At 34.0% G+C, this 20,000-nt stretch overlaps 1 protein-coding gene across 2 annotated transcripts in view; it reads right to left on the minus strand.

Annotated features, from left to right (window-relative positions):
- LOC118440083 (uncharacterized) overlaps positions 1–20,000 on the minus strand; it is a 143,153-nt gene that overhangs the window by 19,056 nt on the left and 104,097 nt on the right. For both annotated transcript variants that reach the window (XM_085659336.1, XM_085659335.1), the window contains exon 3: positions 8,478–9,222. In XM_085659336.1, the coding sequence (XP_085515462.1) occupies positions 8,478–9,222 (745 nt within the window). The remainder of the gene's footprint in view (positions 1–8,477; positions 9,223–20,000) is intronic.

The following is a 20,000-nucleotide window of genomic DNA, read 5'->3' on the forward strand; positions in this document are numbered from 1 at the left end:
GTAATGCGTGCGTAATGCGCGCTTAATACGCGTACGCCGTGGAGAGCCAATTACTGATTGGCCACACTACCGCCAATCGGATGAGGGATGGACCTCGACAAACCTGTACCACCTGTATTCTCCCTTTTCTTCTTCTTCTTCTTCTTCCCTCTTTCTTTCTTTCTTTCTTTCTTTCTTTCTTTCTTTCTTTCTTCTTCTTATTAACCTTCGACGGGTATCTTAGCAGTGGGAGAAACGGTACGAGCAAGAAAAAGAAAACAAATAAGAAAGAGAGAAAGAGAGAGAGACAGAGAGATGGAAATGTGTGTATGTATGTGTGTGTGTGTGTGTGTGTATGTGTGTTGTTATGTGTGTGGAAGGATTTCTTCGTCCGATTAAAAAAGAAAAGAAAAAGAGAAAAAAAAATTACGTGTTTGTATAATTGTACAATATTTAAGTATTCACTTATCCTTCTATCGATAATGATGTTGCACTTACGAAAACTATTCGTAGTATTATAAATAAATAAATGTATGTAAGTGTGTATAATTGATACATATGTCTTTATTAATTCACAAATTATAGGCAATGTTCAATTAAAAACATTGAAATCTTTCAAGATTACGTAATAATTAATTACATATAAATCAATGATTCATCCTCTCTTGCCTACCATTTTGTATCCTCTTCTATTTTTAACTTCTCTCGTCCGGAGAGTAAATAAATTCCGAATAATTATAACGTATAAAAATGATATAAATATTCGAGATTGTGATTATTTTATGTAGTTTATTATTCACAAATACATATCTACACACACACACACCCACACACATATATATATATATATATATATATATACACATAAACTTAGAGAGAGATGCTAGAACGGAACCGATTAACTTTCCTTGGACAGAGTCTAATCTTATTTGTTGGTGAAACGAATAACGGGGCAGTGCCGGCGGTGTTTTCTAATCGGGAGCATGACTCGTCGTCGGCCGATTAATGACAGGAGAAGTTTGCTTGCTCGGTCGTGACAGTGGACACAAAGAGAAAGAAAGAGAGAGAGAGAGAGAGAGGGGGGGGAGAGAGAGAGAGAGTAAAAAACAAAAATAAAAAAGAAAAAAGGGAGAGAAAAGAAGAGAGAGAGAGAGAGAGAGAGGGAGGGAGAGAGAAAGAGAAAGGGAAGGAGTCTCGTGGAACTGGTTTCGTTCCACGGATCACTGGAAACAATCATCCTTATTAAACTCGCCACCAACCCACCCCACGGATATAGAGGTATACTTTGGAATGATTTACCGAGAAACGCGCTTTGCGGCCCTTTGAACAGGTGGTACACCTCCTGTTTGAATCTCTATTTTCTCATTCTCCCGAAGAAAAGTTCCCTCGCTTTGTAATTCGTCAAACTTATACATCGATTCTTTCTAATATCTCTTTATTTCTTTTTCTTCTATGTCGCGTCGGTGATAGCATATGAAATGTTTGATTTTTTAAACTATTATTATTATTATTATTATTATTATTATTATTATTATTATTATTATTATTATATTACATTAGCGTCGGAGATAGTATATAAATGTTTTCTTTATTTTTCTTATTTTTATTATTATTAATATTAATAAATAATAAGTAATAAAAGAAAGATTAATAAATAATGATAATAATAATAATAATAATAATAATAATAATGAATAATTATTAATATTTGTATAAATTAATTTTATATAGTATAATTAAGAAATAATAATATCGATTTGCAAAGCAATGAAAAACATTAATTATATATATATATATATATATATATATATATATATTTCTTTATCTTTTCGTTAAAAAAAACATTGCATCACAAGGTAATAATTATCGACTCTTTACTACATGGATTAGTGTTTTTTCAATCATTTTCTTGTTGTTATTCGTTCTTTTTTTCCTTGTCGATCGTACGACAGGTCAAAACATTTGTTCGCAATAGCATCGCGAGGCTCGAAAGTCTGTAATAAAAAAGTTTTATAAGGATACCTGATAAGAGTGCAAAGTCATTGAGTATATATATATATATATAGTGTTTTTAAAGCACTTTTATTGATTCCATAAATATGCTATTGATGTTAAAAAAAAGAAAAAAAAAAACGAAAAAAAAGAGAAAAAAAAGAACACTTATCTTGATTTACAAACGTAGAAAACGTGGCATTTCAATTAATAATATGTAATTATTTAATATTTTGTATGATCGTTCTAGGAACATAATCTATTATTACCTGCGCGTATCTAGATACGAAAAGAGAAAAAAAGAAATCGGAACGTAATCGTGTTACGTTCATGCATATGCACGTATATATATATATATATATATATATATATATATATATATACATACTTAATATTATAAAAAGCAGACATTGATTCATATGTCAATAGGGATAATAACAAATGTATGTACATACATATATTTGTTATTATGTATATAAATCATTAAAGAAACTCGTCGTTGATCAATTCGAAACTTTCCGTCTTTTTTCGTAAATTGATTTGTTGGAGATTACGTTTTCGCACATTCTGTCTTTCTCACTTTTTCTCTTTCTCTCTCTCTCTCTCACACACACACACACACACACGCACACACACGTACATATATACACATATTCATATACTCACTTACACATACACATACACATAAATTGTCTTTCTTTAATTTGTCGGAACATCGACTTCACCTAAAAAAAAAAAAAAAAAAATAAAAAAAAAGGAGCTTGGCAAACGAATGGTCCGTAATGGATAGTCATTCGATGTCTAAGTTCTTCGGTTTTACAAGCGAAACGAAAGGAAATGAAATGAAATGAAACGAAACGAAACAAAACGAAACGAAAGAGAAAGGAGGAAAATAAAAATGGTCGAAAAACCAACAAACACATAACTACGAAGGCTTCGTCACGTCGTCGTTTCGAAAAGAGAGAGTCTCTCTCTCTCTCTCTCTCTCTTTCTCTCATTCGGTCGACGACGGTCGATCGAACGCGTCGGCCACGGTAGCTCGAGCCACACGACTCTAATCTAAATTAGATCTTAAGAGCTCGTAAAAGTAAGTGGCTACGTTCGAAAACGCTTTAACGTATACGTATATTCTCTCTCTCTCTCTCTCTCTCTCTCTCTCTCTTTATGTTTGTCTCTCTTCGTCCATGTCTGTCTCTCTCTTTTTTTCTCCTGAATCGACTTGTTTTACACGTTTGTTTGAACAGTTTCGAACCTCTTCATAAGTGTTATACCTACTAAGAAATAAAAAAAAAAAAAAAAAGAAAAAAAGAAAAAGAAAAAAGATTCTGCGTCTTTTCCTCTCGTCTTCGTTGTTCTTTTATTTCCATAGTAAAAAGAAAAAAAAAGAGAGAAAAGAGAGAGAGGAAGAGAGAGAGAGAGAGAGAGAGAGAGAGAGAGAGAGAGAAAAGAGAAACAAAAATTAAAACCAATGTAAAAACTCATAGATACATACCGTCGTACCGACAAATATAGTAAGTCATTTTAATATTTAACGTAAACTTGCAAATTAATTCGAGATTGAATGTCCAGATACGTTCAATAGAAATTAGATTTGACCTACTTATGTAACATATTATACGTGATTTTAATATTATTCTATCACAGTCCAACGTTAAAAAAAAAAATAATAATAATAAATATTGATATATTACGTGATTAGGTGAGATATCAAAGAAATAGTTAATATAAGTAACCTTACTGTATGGATAGTTAGATCGTACGTGTAAATTAGGTATATCTCAATTGATTGGCGACGTGTTAAAAATAAGAAAAGAAAAGAGAAGAAGAAAAAAAAAAAAGAAAGAAAAAAAAAAAGAAAAAAAAAGAAAAAAGGAAGAAAAGAAGAAGACATAAAAATTCAATGGTATAATATTGAACTCGTGTCCTATTACAAACTTGTTGTAGTAAAATACAATTTTATTTGTAAGTAATACGCAAGTATATTACGCCTTCTCAATAACTTCCTAGCAGAGACTTTTCTTATTCTTCTTCTTTTCTTTTTCCTTTTCTGTTTTCTTTTTTACGCACAATCACTTATGAGATTTTATATATATATATATATATATATATATATATATATATATATATATATATATTAATTTCTTGTCACGAGTCTGGTCGGGCACCTATTTACGATTATATATTATATTACGAGTAAGAGGTACTTACTGGTATATGTTATAACCATGGTTTTGATAATACGCGCTGATCGAGAGGAAATCGAGATAAATCATCGTTCGTAGGACGTTTATGAGCGGACACGTAGTAATTTGTACCTAACGATTGTAAAACGTTTATTATTCGCCCGTAACAAATGGGTCCTGGGTATTATTCGCGTATATCGGATGACTCCTTATAAAATATCATATATATGTGTGTGTGTGTGTGTATATATATATATATACCAGTGGTGTCTGTCCATTAAATGTATTTTGATAGAACCAATCGTGCGCGTGCCCTTCGGTAAAGGCTTCTAATGAATATGCAATGTGTTCCGACGAGTCTCTCACTCTCTCTCTCTCTCTCTCTCTCTCTCTCTCTCTCTCTCTCTCTCTCTTTCACTCTATCTTTCTCACTCTCTACGTCTGTCTTTCTCGCTCTTTTGCGCTTGGTTTCTTCCTCCTTCGTCCCTCACGGCTGGTCAATAAACCTAAGCGACCATAAAATCCAATTAGTGTGAAATTAATACCAACGTAAGGCACTGAGAAACGAAGGAAACCAAATCAATTTATTACTACAAAATAGTAAGATTCGTATGAGAAGTGAAAAAAAATTTAGATACGACGAATTGAATAATAATTAACGATAGATAGATGGATAGATAGATATGTTATATACACAGATAGATAGATCGATAAATTACATTTTCAGGATTTCTTTTTGTGTCGATATATTTTTGGTAAAGAAAAAAAGATAAAGAGAGCAACTGAGAGAGAGAGAGAGAGAGAGAGAGAGAAAGAGAAAGAGAAAGTACATTAAATTCTATTCTCCGGATAGGACAGCGATTATAGTCATTCGATTAGAAACTTTTTGATAAGTATTAGAAGTTCGACTCGTCGAGGACACTTGTTTACGAACGATATAACCATAAAATAATATCTTGAGGAGGATCGCCGAATAAAAATATAAACGATGGCATAGCTTAGGCGTTTACGAACTATGCGTGCCTGTCCGCCAATGTGTCTCCACGTCCAACACGGTTCTACGACTTTTTAAGACGTGAACGTAATTAAAATGTTATTTATAACGTTGTTTCACAGGAGCAGCTTTAATCCGACCTTCGTTCTGGCTTGCGTCACTCGCGCAATCGCGAGATTTATTTTTATACGATATACGGAGAATTTCAATATCTAGTATCGTTCATTAAATATCTCGTCCGAACTAATTATATATCATCGGATTTGATAAATTGATCGAGTCGTAATAAACGCGAGAAAATTGATCTTTAGCTTTTTAGACAAAAAAGGAAAATAAAAAAAAATAAAAAAAAAAATAAAAAATGGATGAATAGAATAAAAAACGAAAAACATAGAAAAGGAAGGACAGAGAAAAATAAATAAAAAGGCGCCGAACGGGATTGAGTTGTAAGAAAAAAAAAAAAAAAAAGAAAAAAAAAAGAAGAAAAGAAAAAAAAATGTTATCTAATATTTTAATAATTTATAATATTATAAATATTTAAATATTATAAATATTATAAATTACACACACACACACACACACATATATATATGAAAGTCGATCACCGTGAGTTTACGCTTTCACTTCACGATCGGCGCTTGTTAAATAAATAAATAAAACGATAAATACAAAGAAGAAATTTAACGATCCGGTCACGATCCTGAAGACGATTAAGGAACATTTTTCAAGAGGAATCTAACAATAGTTTATTTACGAACTCTCGTTTCATCTCATCGTTTTCTACGATGTCACGTAGGTTTTCACGAATTTTTTATTAAACCGTATTTGGACGACGAATAAAGAAGAAGAGTAGTATTAGAGGGGAAGGGGGAGAAAGAAGCATGGGAAGATAAGGTAGTACTAAGATCTAAGCAACAAGGTTTCGTAGGTAGAAGATGGTCCATGGTGTCCCCTCCCCCCCAAAGAATCCGAGCGTACGCCACGGCCACTACCTGTTTCAAACTCTCTTGCATACTCGCTCTCTCTCTCTCACTCTCTCTCTCTCTCTCTCTCTCTCTCTCTTTCTATACACTACCTCTTCCACCTTCGTTAATTACGAGAACCCCATACCGTGGCCGCAGGACCGGACCTATTACGAGCGATTACACCGCTATTAGTTACCTACCGGGTGTTCCATAGCACGAAAGAAGCCACGTGTAAAAAAAGAACGACTTGAGAAGGAAAGAAGGAAGGAAAGAAGGAAGGATAGAGAAGAGAGTGAGAGAGAGAGAGAGAGAGAGAAAAGCATCCAGATAGATTGCACTACACCCCATTCTCGGCGCGTTACTCTACACGTCTAACAACCGGCCGTCTCTTCCTCGGAGACTTAATAATGCAAAACCATCGACCGTGGCCAAGGAAGGAAATTTGCATGGGTAGAATCGTAAGAAAGAGAAAGAGAGAGAGAGAGAGAGAGAGAGAGGGGAGAAAGAAGAAGAAGACGGAGTAGACGAAGGAAAAAAAGAAAAGAAAGAATGAAAAAGGATATTCGAAACGATCATGGTCGTCCCCCGTCATTTTTCTTTCCTCGGTTTTGTTTCTAAAATCCTTTCGTACAATAATTGCCTATACACCGTATACGGAATTATAGTTTTTGGGGATTTATAATGGACCAAAAAGAAAAAAAGAAAAGAAAAAAGAAAAAGAAAAAGAAAGAGAAGAAAAGAAAAAGAAGGAAAAAAACAAGGAAAATTTGTCAATTTATTATTTATTTGCATCGACGTAATCGACCAATGATATGTTTCTCACGTATGGTTTGTTTTTTTTTTTTCTTTTTTTTTTCTATATTGATACACACACACACACACACACACACAGATACACACAGATGAGATAGAGATAGTTACGTTATGTGTCTATGTATGTATGTATGTATGTGTACCTACGTATACATACATACATATGTACATCTATATTCGATCTTGATAAAGTTATTAACTTTTATCAGAACGATAGGCATTGGTATGTTCATAATTACGGTAACGCGCGCAATTAAATCATCGCTATTTTTGCAATGCGAATAAACGACTTCTATAGCAACGATGCTTGAATAATCATGAAGAAATCAAGTCCGTTTTACGATCATGTTCAAGGACTACGCCTTCATCGTAAAAATGGCATCGATCGATAATATTCTGCTTATCGCTTTGCGTTTTATGTATGCGTGCGTACGTGAGTGCGTGCAAATGTGAGCGTGCATGTCCGTGTACGTAGAATTTAGTTTCCTTCTTCGTTTACATTCTCACCTGTCGGAATGATTGAGAAAACAAAATTGTAAAAAACTCATGGATAGTTTAAAAGGACGATTCGAAAGAAAAATAAAGGAAATAAATGGAAAAGATAAAAAGAAAAGGAATAAAATAAAAAATAAATTAGATGCAATAAAATGATATGAAATGAAATTAAATAAAATAAAATAAAATAAAATAAAATAAAATAAAATAAAATAAAATAAAATAAAATGACACGTTTAAAATAGGTAACCTTTAAGATAGGATCGATCCGATGATGAAATTTATTTCTTGATTCGATCTTTTACAATCTTGAATTCCTAATTGATTTTTAGGTATTAATCGTTGGTCATTCGCGACGAAGGATATTCATATTATGATCGTACGATTGGGGGAGGGTGGGGGGCGTGTCAGTAATAATCCTTTCTCATACTTACGCAGGAATTTAACGAAAGTGTCAAGAATACTGGGGGAGATGTTAAACGATAAATCTTTCTCGAAAATATCATCTTATGTTAAAATATGCTCGAATGGAAGGATTTGAGAACGGTAGTCATCCCCTATCGCTAAAACATTTCGGATCAATCAGGAGACTAATAGGTGGTCTCAAGATCCGTAACGCGCGTCGCGCCAGTCTACTCGTCTATATCTCGATACCGTTATTCAGGAAGCCTGTTAGAAACGAAGACTCGATTAGGACTTGGCTAGACACCTTTCCCCCTCCTTTATCTCTCTCTCTCTCTCTCCACCCCCTCTTCTCCTAATCCCTAACATCTCTCCCACTCCATTTCCTTCGTAATCAACCGAAAAACGAGTATTACGTTACACCTATGTAGGTACGTCACGTTAGTACGAGTCATCTTAGTTCGTGACTTGCCGGGAATGATTAAACAAAAAAAAAAAAAGAAAGAAAAAAGAAAGAAAAAGAAGAAAAAAGAAAAGAGAAAAAGAAAAAACTAGAAAATAGACTTTCGTGACGGAGAGATTTTATTCGTGGTTATAAGCCGATCGATCCGATCCTATCCTATCCTATCCTATCCCTTATACTTGGGGTCTTACCTGGTGAAAACGTCAGGATAATGAGTCCTCGAGAATGCCTTCTCGAGTTCTTCTAACTGGAAGCTAGTGAAGGTCGTCCTGTAACGTCGTTGCTTCCTCTTAGGTGCAAAGTCGTCGACCTCGGCCTCGCTTTCAGGGCTCGTTGGAGCTGCCCTCGGGTGGCTGCCCTCTTCCTCGGGCCTAACCTCTTCCGTTGAGATTCCCATCTGCGTGGATTGAGGAGTCGTCGTCGTAGTTGCTGCTGCTGCTGCTGCTGCCGCCGCAGCCGCCGCTGCCGCTGCTGCTACTGCCGCTGCCGCTGTTGTTGCTCCTGTTGCTGGTGCTGCTGTTGTTGTTGTCGTTGTCGTTGTCGTTGTCGTCGCCGACGTTGTCGTGGTCGCTGCTATTATTGTCGTTATTGGCGATGCCGGTGATGCTCTTGTAGACAATAACAGTAACGCGGTTGACGATACGGTGGTTGTTAATGGTATCGGTGTTGTCGCCGTTGCCTGTTGTTGTTGTTGTTGTTGTTGTTGTTGTTGGCGAGACTGCTGGTGAGTTTGTTGGCTCACCTGCTGGCTCACCTGATTCACCTGGCTCGAGCTACTCGTGCTGCTAGCAGGACTCGTCTGAGGGACGGTCTGCTCGCTACCTCCTCCTCCACCTCCTCCTCCTCCTCCTCCTCCTCCTCCTCCTCCTCCTCCGCCACCGCCGCCGCCTCCACCGCCACCGCCGCCGCCGCCGCCACCTCGTACGCTCGACTGATCTGTAAAAGAAGAAATTATTTTGTTGGTTTTCGTAATTTCTGCCGGACACCCGGTCGTCATTCCTCGAGTCCCTCGTGAGGAATACCTGGGTGTTTATTACCTGGAATACATAGAAATCTTATCTTTCGTAACTCCAAATGTCTGTGTGTCTGTATATGCACGCACGCGCGCGCCCGCGAGTATGCTTTTTTTCCTTGCTCACTTTCAATGTATCTTTTACGAGGTGAAAATTAAATGTTCGAAACGAATTTCTGTATTTTTTTTTTTTTTTTTTTTTTTTTTAAATCTCGCACATCGAACGATCGATCGAATGAAAATATTTCGTCGAATATATCCCGGAAAAAGGGAAAGTCCGTCGTTAGGGGATAGCCGTCGAAATTCTAACTGATATTGTTATTTTCTAATGCACCAATTATTATTCATTCGTTCTCGGGTAATACCCCGACCGCTAGATCGGAATTTGCCAGGAAAAATCATTGCGGTCTCGTTTGACTGCGGTCTCCTTTTTTTTTTCTTTTCTTTCCTTTTTTTTTTTTTTTCTCTTTTATAGAATTTAATCGCGGGGATATCGTCAGAGTAATCGTTTTTTGTCAGACTTGTATTGTTCGGAAGAATGAAAAGAAAAAAAAAAAAGAAGAAAAAAAAGAGAGAAAAAAAAAAGAAAAATAACAAAGAAAAATCTCTAAAGTAAAATGAAACCACACGTACATTGTAAGAAATGTGTTATCGTGATTGATCATATCTATGTGATTATAATAACAAAATGAATCACCATATAAAATCCTGATATACGTTAATCCATCCAGGTGAGGGTAAAGGTATCATTCCTTTCACCGACCTTGCAGAACATTAATGATTCCTACGAGAGCTCGCGTGTAAGTACTCTACGTTGTACATACCTCAAATATGCGGTTTAACTCGGGAACGAGTATAGGTCTAAACGCGGCACGATTCTCCTCGTAACGATAGAAATCATTTTCACGCTGTATTCGTCGTTCACTCTCGCATTTTCTCGATAAAGATATATTTGCGGGATATGGATAGATAGGTACGTGCATAAGTTTACCACGTATACGTTAACGTATGCGTAGAATCTTGCGATGATTACTTCTTATTCTTTTTCTTTTCTTTCCTTTTCTTTCTTGTTTTTTGCTTTTTAACCACAATCGATATAACCCGAATTGAACGTGCGCTTAGAATCGAACGAATCGTTAGTTAGACGTCTATTTTCCTTGGCAAATGTACAGGAACAATTTTTAATCGTATTAATCGACGATCAAATCGATCTTCTCCGCCCTGAGATAAAATCTTCGAATATTATCGGAAATATTTTAAACGTTAACCATTTATCGATCTACAACATGCGAGTAACCAACTACGGCGCCAATTTGCAATGATGGCGCCTCGATGGTTAAAAAAAAAGGAAAAGAAAGAAAAAAAAGAAGAAGAAGAAAAAAAGAAGAAAAAAAAAGAGAATAAAAAAAAGAAAAAAAAAGAGAAAAAAAACGCCAAGTTATCGCTTGCATTCCATTCGCGATTATGACACCACTCACGATCATCGATGTACTATATAATATCTCCCTGTTGCAAAGAGAAATGAGTAAGTATAGAAAGATGAGGAAGGAGAAATAGAAGAGAAGAAAAAAGTAAGAGAACAAAAAGGAAAAGAAAGAAAAAAGACAAAAAAAAAAAAAAAAGAAGAAGAAAAGGAAGGAAAAGAAAAAGGAAAAAGGAAAGAAAAATCTTAATTGAAAGTATCGTTTGCCGACACCGATCGTCTTTCTAGCAACTCGAGGCGAATAGCAAGTCGAGTCTGTTAAGGCTCCTTCTTCTTCCTCTTCTAAAACGGCGCGATATAAACAGCGACGCGGAGCTCGAAGCGGTACCAGTCTTTAAGGAAAATGGCGCTCGTTGAAACGAATTTCTAAAAACGAGTAGGTACCTACCTACCTACCTACCTACCTACCTACCTACCTACCTACCTACCTACCTACCTACCTAACTACTTACCTTACCTACCTACCTACCTACCCACGTTGCTCTCTTGCGATATCGAAGCTTGTAGGAAAGGAAGGCGGAATCGGAGGGGGGGATTGAAGAGGGAGAGGGGAGTGGACCTTGGGGGAAGGGTCGAAGCAAAGTGGTTTACGCGCTCTTAAGAGGCACTTTTTAATCGAGTCGATTTATCGGAAATGAGCTTATAATCCAGGTAGTAGCCCCCGACGTAATGCGGACGATAATGTATAAGAGATCTAAACCCCACTTTTCCTCTCTCTCTCTCTCTCTCTCTCTCTCTCTCTCTTTTATACAGACTCACAGAGTTGCCTTTTGCGCACACCCATCGCGCGTTTATTATTCGCGTATAAGCACGTAAAGGAGCGATGCACTTGCTGCGTATGCAACAAGAATGAGTAAAGCGAACAGAGAGAGAGAGAGAGAGAGAGAGAGAGAGAGAGAGAGAGAGAGAGAGAGAGAGAGAGAGAGAGAGAGAGGGAGAGAAGGAGAGAGAGTGAAAGTTGAACGTATAGGTAGCCCTTTAGATTATAATGGCATTAATGGGCCCGAAGCCGCACTTAACGTTTGTTCGTTGCCCAGTTCGTTTCGTTATTAACTGAAAATTACCGAAACCGAAATCTAATTCGCGTAAACACTATAATTTAACGGCGGAAAGGAGCAAGTTCCGTGGGCCCAGGCGCGGACTTGGCACACCTGAGTGCCCCGTACTTACTTACTTACTTACTTACTTACTTACTTACTTACTTACTTACTTATTTACTTACTTACGTTCTCCCACAACGTAACAACTTTTAGACAATAGAATTATGTATTTCACGGCTGTGCAAAACGATCCGCGGCTTTAATATATTTATTATATATTTATTAGATTATCCACAATCTGGCTGGTTAATTATTATTATTGTTATTTATACTGTTAATATTTAACTCGTAAATATATATATATATATATATATATATATATATATATATATGTATGTATGTATGTATGTATGTATGTATGTATGTATGTATGTATGTATGTATGTATTTATTTTTATTATATCCAAGAAACGAATATAATTTCTTTCGAGTTAAGCCAATTAAGGCAACAAAACTTTATTCAATGGGACGCGAATTTATTATTATTATAGATTTTACCTTAATGGGCTCATTTATATCTGAATGTGTAATAATATAACGATTATATTTCTTAGGGATATACGGGCCAACTTTTGCAACGTGAGATAATTACACCATGGAAATTGTATACCTACATTTTGAATCGTTATGAAAATAAGGAAAGAAAGAGAAAAAGAAAAAAAAAAAAAGAATAAATGAAAGAAAGAATCACGTAAAACGAATGATTTTCTTCGTCCCTCGAACGCCATTATGTTTCTTTAGAGAGATTTATAATTTAATGGTGTGACTTTACACAAAAATACATATATTCCGTGTATGTGTGTACGTGTATGTATATTTGTATAATACATACACACGTAATCCGGCGATTTACGAGCGTACAAATCAGCGCGGCGTAATAAACTAATTAGCCGACTCATTGCGGCCGCTTATGCTTCTCACGAGCTGGTAGGTTCTGTGGCAACAGCAGCACGCGACAGCGACGCTGATAAATCGACTTCTTCTTCTTCGAGAAAGATAGAAAGAGAGAGAGAGAGAGAGAGAGAGAGAGAGAGAGAGAGAGAGAGAGAGAAAGAGAGGGAGAGAGAGAATTGATTTTTTTTATACTTTGAATTAAGCACTAAATGGAATTACATATGTTATTTATAAATTGGAATTATATATATATTACATTTATTATATGTGTTATATATATATATATATATATATATATATATATATATATATTAAATTTGTGAATTAAGCAAAATCATTATTACGAAATTAACATAGATATCGAATGAATAAGAAAAACATGATTTATTAAGTCTTATCAAGAATTCGTATCCGTAGATACTTATCTACTGAATGAATTTGTAGCTTTCAAGGATGAGGAATTTTTTAAAGTTTTCCTTTTCGAAATTGAAAAAAGTTATTAATATTAATGAAAAGGTTAAGATCGTTAATTAAACATTTATTGACATTTAATTATCTTTATTCGTTATTACATACATATATATATATATATATATATATATATATATATATATATACTAAATAAGAACAGCTTCTTTAGTTAACACTGTAATTATCTCGATAATTGTAAAAAAAGAAAGAAAAAAAAAAGAATATAAAAATTAAAAAAAAATCTAAAATCGTATCTTTATGATCACAAACTATTATTAGTTAAAATATTATTATTTTTTTTTTTTTTTTTCATTCGATCGAAACAGAATCAAAAAGAAAAAAAAATAGAAGAAAAAATAAAACGAAGAAAAACAAATGGAATAGATTAACGTAACATTGCGCTGTTGTTGTATCCTGCGACGCGCAAAAAGAAGAAGAAGAAGAAGAAGAAGAAAAGAAAAAAAGAGAGAAAAAACAACAATAAAAAAAAGGAGAGAGAAACAAAAAGAAAAACATATATTTTGTGGCAAAAACAAAACAAAAAAAATAGAAAGAATTATACAAAGTTAGTCATAATATTGTCGTTAATCATAATAGATCTGAATGAATCGTAAGTTTGTATCTTTTCGTTTACTATTTAATTCATTTTTCTTTTTCGCCATCATGTGAAATGAAAGACGAAGAAAATAGGAAGTATCAGTGGCCAATTGAAAAATGTTCACGACGCGTGATCATCGTTGAAGCACATGCTTCGCAACAACTGAGATCGCTCGTTCGTTTCACGCGCGTTCTACTCCGTGAACGTGCTCCCGAGGAGATGAACGTGCCGCGGGGAGGTGTTTTTACGTCGAATCATACTTGCAAATTCGCGCTAATAGACGCATCAATGCATCCTGTGACAAGAACCAGGGACGGCCGGTCGTGTTCGATCTCACGAGCACGATAATACCCGGCTATTACGAATTATCGGCAAGATATTCCATTCGATACGCAACTTCTTCCTATTTAAGCTGTTTTCGATAGGCAGCCTCGATAGGCTGTCTCGATAGCGCTACGATATTTGTTAGTGAAAGAACACACTTATACAAGAATTATTTCTATCCTTCGTTATCTTTTTTATCTTTTTTATTACTCTTTTATTTTTTATCTTTTATCTCTCATTTTTATTCTTTTCTTATTTATTTCAGAAAAAAAAAAAAAAAAAAAAGGCGCAACATCGTAACATTCATCAAATATTCAACTAAATCGAAATATTACATCGAATTACAATAAAGATTTTCGTTTCTCTCTTTTAGTTAATTAATTAATTAATTAATTACAACAACAACAACAAAAAAAAGAAAAAGAAGAAAGAACATTCGTTTCTCATTCCTTAGGATAACAGTTGCCGATTAAAATCGGGACGATTTTTTCTTTTTTTTTTTTTTTCTTTTTTTTTTTTTTTTCTCTCTCTCTTCCCGATTACGTCGAGATAAATTTTGTTAACACTATATACGTAACACGTGAAACTAAATTCTCTCGTCGATAAGTTCGTGATATAGGATATTGTCCGAATTAAATTGATTATCTCGATAAGGTTTATGAGATAAACGATTGGGCCTTTACGATCGACACAAAGTATAATGCTCTTTCACCGAATATGATCAGTGATCGTTTGTGTAAATCGACGCCTTCGAATTCGAATGGTGCGCTGTTCGATCGGCATTCCTTAATTACAATCCTACTGTCAACGCGCGGCAACGTTCAATTAGTGAGCTAATGGATCGAATGGATTTCTCCTGGTCGAAGGAACGATATCTCTCTCTCTCTCTCTCTCTCTCTCTCTCTCTCTCTCTTTCTCTCTGTCTCTCTCTGTCTCTGTCTCTCTCTTTCATGCTTGATCACGAAGAGACGATAAATCCAATTACGTAATGGAGGTATAATTAATTCGTGAACGAAGAGTACTAGGTATATATATATATATATATATATATATATATATATATATACCTATATATATATATATATCGATCGTGTCCGAAGTCTGATCGCTATAAAACGATTTTCTCGTTAAAATCGTAATAGTTGAAGACATCCTAATAACGACGCACTTTATTTCGATCGAAATAGTTTCACACGACGAACGAGCACAACGTTAGCGTTTTTATTCCGAAGTTAACTAAAATAAAAAAGAAAAAAAAAAAAACACAAAGAAAAAAATAAACGAGAGAGAACGCGTAGTGATCATTGACGTAATTATTATTTTTTTTTTTTTTTTTTTCTATTAGTTTTATTCTTCCCACACTATTGCATTTTCTAAAATAGTAATACGAGTGTCTCATTAACATATTGCTTCTATTAAAAATTTTTATTAATATGTTTTCTCTGTCACTTTCATTATCGCATTATATTTGTTCCGATCGAAATAATTTTAAACGAGCGAACGGGCGGGTGACAACTTTTAACGCAATTATATTTTTCTTAATTTTTATTGCTTCTACTGTCGTAATTTTGTTTCCCTGGTTTTTTTTTCTTTGTTTTTTTTTCTTTTTTTTTTTTTTTTTTTTTCGTCAACGTCGACCTTTCCCTTACTCCGATCGTTTCGTCGGAGCAAACACATTGACGTATTTTCCCCTTTTTCATAAATTTTATTTTCTTTCCATTAAATCTAATATAATACATTTTCTAAATAATGATATAGTAAATTTCATCTGGTATAATAATATCGCGTTGAACGCGCATAAACGTGCGTTTGCGCGCGCACATTGACATATTTCTTTTTTCATATATTTACTTTTATTAACTCATTCTCGATTAAATTCTTTCTACGATGTTTTATAAATTAAATCTAGATTCGATGAAAGAGGAAGGAGACAATTACCAATGAACTTGTCCTGTATGTTTCGATCGCCAATAAAAAAATCATAACGATCTATCGATTTATCGATCGATCGATCGATCGATCGATCGAACGAACGATGAGATGGAATTGGGAGGGGAGAGAAGGTGTTCGGAAAGCCTGATTGGAATTTCCTTTACGATCATCGATAAAGGGAACCATAAGGAGACACGATCTACCTAAGGGCCTTACAACGCGAACGATTCACGATCTAGCCGATAAACTTATATACTATAGCCATTGGCGTCCATCTACGGGGACTTATGCAACATTTTCTTTTTTTCTTTTTTCTTTTTTCTTTTTTCTTTTTTTTTCTAATCTCTAGAGATTTTAATCTGCCAACGCTATTAAGATGTTCTTTTTTCTCTCTCTCTCTCTCTCTCTCTCTCTCTCTCTCTCTTTTTCATTCTATCTACGATGTTCGATATAAGAATGATTAGATGTTCTCGGATATCCATATTATAGTAATACATTTTTGATTATTTCGCTATTCTCTTTTTTTCTTTTTTTCCTTTCTTTTTTCCTTGCAAATCTTAGAAAGCGTTTAAACAATTTCATTTCAATTCTTCCCTCTTGGATGAGATTTTAGTACGGCGTGAAGAAAAAAAAAAGAAAAAAAGAGAAAAAAGTAATATCGATTCAAACAAATATTTTCTATTCGTCTAATAACTTAATAACGAGTTATACCCTGATTTTCTCTCTCTTCCTCCCTCTCTCATTTTCTTTTATTTATTTACTTATTTCTTTTTTTAATTAATGGATCTTCGTAAGTTAAAGCGCAAGAAGAGTAGGCGTGCTTGCTTACTTGCTTGCTCGCGAGGGTTCCTTTTATATTTAACAGTGTCTGGATACGCGTTTTACGACCTGCTAATTGGTCCATTATGAACCGGAGAAAGTGCCGGAGAGTCAGTCGTGCCAGGTTACAAACGTTGTAGCCGAACGTATGTATGTATGATATGTATATATATATATATATATACATGTATGGTATTAAGTATAGTATAGTATAATACTTACTTGAAACTAATTAACGATCGAGAGATAAGTGCCGGCGTAATTTGTACGGTGTCACGACTTTTGCCTCATCATCGATCATTCGCAAAGAGACACCGAGCGTAAGTATGTGGATATTACGCTTTACGTCGAAGGCGGGGGAACTCTCTCGATCGTCGTTGAAGGAACATTAGTAACTGAGAGACAGACAGAGATAGACAGAGAGACAGAGGCAGACAGACAGAGAGAGAGAGAGAGAGAGAGAGAGAGAGAGGGAGAGAGAGAAAGAGAAATGATTTTTCTTCATAGTAGTACTTAATTGAAAGCGAGTGTTCGAAGAAAATTCTTATCTCGTTAGTCTTGTCCTTGTCAATCTTTTCTATCTGAATGACGGATAATGTAAAAGGTTTGACGAAATTTTTATTCTAATCTAAATCAAAAGTCGTTAGACGAGATTGTTGTCGTAAGTGAATGACTAATAAGGAGAAGGAGAAGAAAAGAAGAAGAAAGAAAAAAGTAAAAAAAAAAAAAAAAAAAAAATGAAAGATCGCTGGTTGAATTTTGCAACAACGTGTTTACTTTATGCGATTAATAAAAATCGATTATAGAAGAGAATAAAAGTGTCGATTATGTAAAAGAATATTATCGATCGTTCGTTCGTTCGTTCTTTTTTTTCTTTTTTCTTTTCCTTTTTTTTTTGTTCCCTTTGATTAGTATTATTGATATAGAAAAATAAATGATAAAAAGTTTCGATTCCGTAATTTAGCCTGTAGCAACCGTTCATTCAATCACAGTCACGGAGTGCAAAAGTCATTAAGTTAAGTTGCGCTACGAGCTGACCACGATAAAGAAATCGTTAATGACTTCTACGGATTATATTATAGTTAGGTAATGTTAATTAGCCTTTTCGATCGTGATACCTCGCCTAGCTTCTCTTCACGATTACTATGATCATATATCTATCATACGATCATATATGTATGTTAGATAGTAGATATTATTTGTTTGTGGTGACTTATAATAAAGATTATTTTCAATGATCTCTTTGGATCACCTTTACCAGTTGGTTTCATCGATCTTCGATAATAAACACGCTTACATATGTTATTATTGACTGAAAACATCATCATTCATACTTTTCGATGATCTAGCAATACGCGTTTAATGATCATATATTTCGGCATCGTACGAAAATAATTCTTAGCACGTTTCTTTCCTTTTTCTTTCTTTCCTTTTTTTTTCTTTTTTTGCCTGAAAAGAAATCATCATCGATCGATTAATTGAAATTTCGTTACGTAAAGGGAAGCGGGGAAGGAAAAAAAGAAGAAAAGAAGAGGAAAAAAAACCAAAACAAAAAAAAAAGAGAGAAAATAAAAAAGAAATCGAATTATTGTTAATACGGAGAAAAAATTTAATTTGTATGTGTAATTATTATTACTTTTTCTTTTTTTTTTTTTTTCGACATTGATAACCGTGTAAAATCTTATAAAATATCGATTATACTCCGACGACGATGATGACGATGATGATGATTATGATAATAATTAGGTAATATCGATACCATGCTCATAGAGCATCCTGGGAGATGTTATGAGCAACATGTCGATACACGATAGCGATTTGCAAACGATCATTAAATAGATCCTGTAAAGGTACGCGTGGTGAACACGATAAATCACGTTCTTTAAACTTCTCTGGCGCGGTGGCGGACAACGATTCTGCGGTTTTAGCGCTCCTTCAACCATAATTGCGCGGCTCCTAATCTACATCTAAACGCAAACGATTTACGATATACTTTTTCTTTTAAAACCGTAATATCCTCAATGCATAACGCTCTAATAAAATTCTCCTTCAATCGATCATTATTATTTTATTATTGTTAACATATTTTTTTTTTCTTTTGTTTCTTTTTTTTTTTCCTTTTTTTTTTTTTTTTTATCTTTTTATACAAGCCATTTCAATGATATTCAATTATCGACGAAGTATACGTCTCAATTATAAATGCTATATATTTGAAATGTTATAGTACATTTTTTACGTGAAATTTCAGATTGCCTATTATTTATTTCAAGAGAAAAAAAAAAAAAAAAAGAAAGAAAAAGAAAAAAGTAAAAATCAAATCACATAATCTTTTTTTAAACAGCACGGTATAAATGCACAATATTTTTTATATTCTTCTGATTATATATTATATTATTTGACGTATCTATCTGTGTCAAATATTATTATTATTATTATTATTATTATTATTATTATTATTATTATTGTTATTATTATTATTATTATTATTATTATTATTATTATTATTATTATTATTATTATTATTATTGTTGTTGTTGTTGTTATTGTTATTATACAGAACAGTTTATAGAAAATTCCATCGATTTAAATTTTCAATTGATTTCCATTATATTTATCTTACAACAAAAGAGAGGAAGAAAAAACAAAAGAAAAAATCGAATCAATCAATCTTATTTCCAAGCAACATGTGATATTTTGTTTTTATGTTTTATTTTGTAATAGAGAGAAAGAGAAAGAGAGAGAGAGAGAGAGAGAGAGAGAGAGAGAGAGAGAAGAGAAAAATAGAGAAAAAAAAAAAGAAAATGTTTATACGACGAACAACTCCGTACAACATATTATTACATTAATCAATAGCATTTATGAAAAATATATATATATATATATATATATATATATATACATATACATATGTGATAGCATAAGAAACGGCAATGAACTTATGCTTTTTTTTTCCTTTTTAACGTCATGTCGATCGTACGCGGTCGCACCGCTAGAGTCCTTAACTATAGTCGCAATTATCCACGGCAGTTAATTACCGGTAATGTCACTATTAATTACAAAATTACATCGTGCTTTGCGCGA

Source organism: Vespa mandarinia, chromosome 9, assembly GCF_050613455.1.
Source record: "Vespa mandarinia isolate Hongniang chromosome 9, ASM5061345v1, whole genome shotgun sequence".
Taxonomy (NCBI): Eukaryota; Metazoa; Arthropoda; class Insecta; order Hymenoptera; family Vespidae; genus Vespa; species Vespa mandarinia.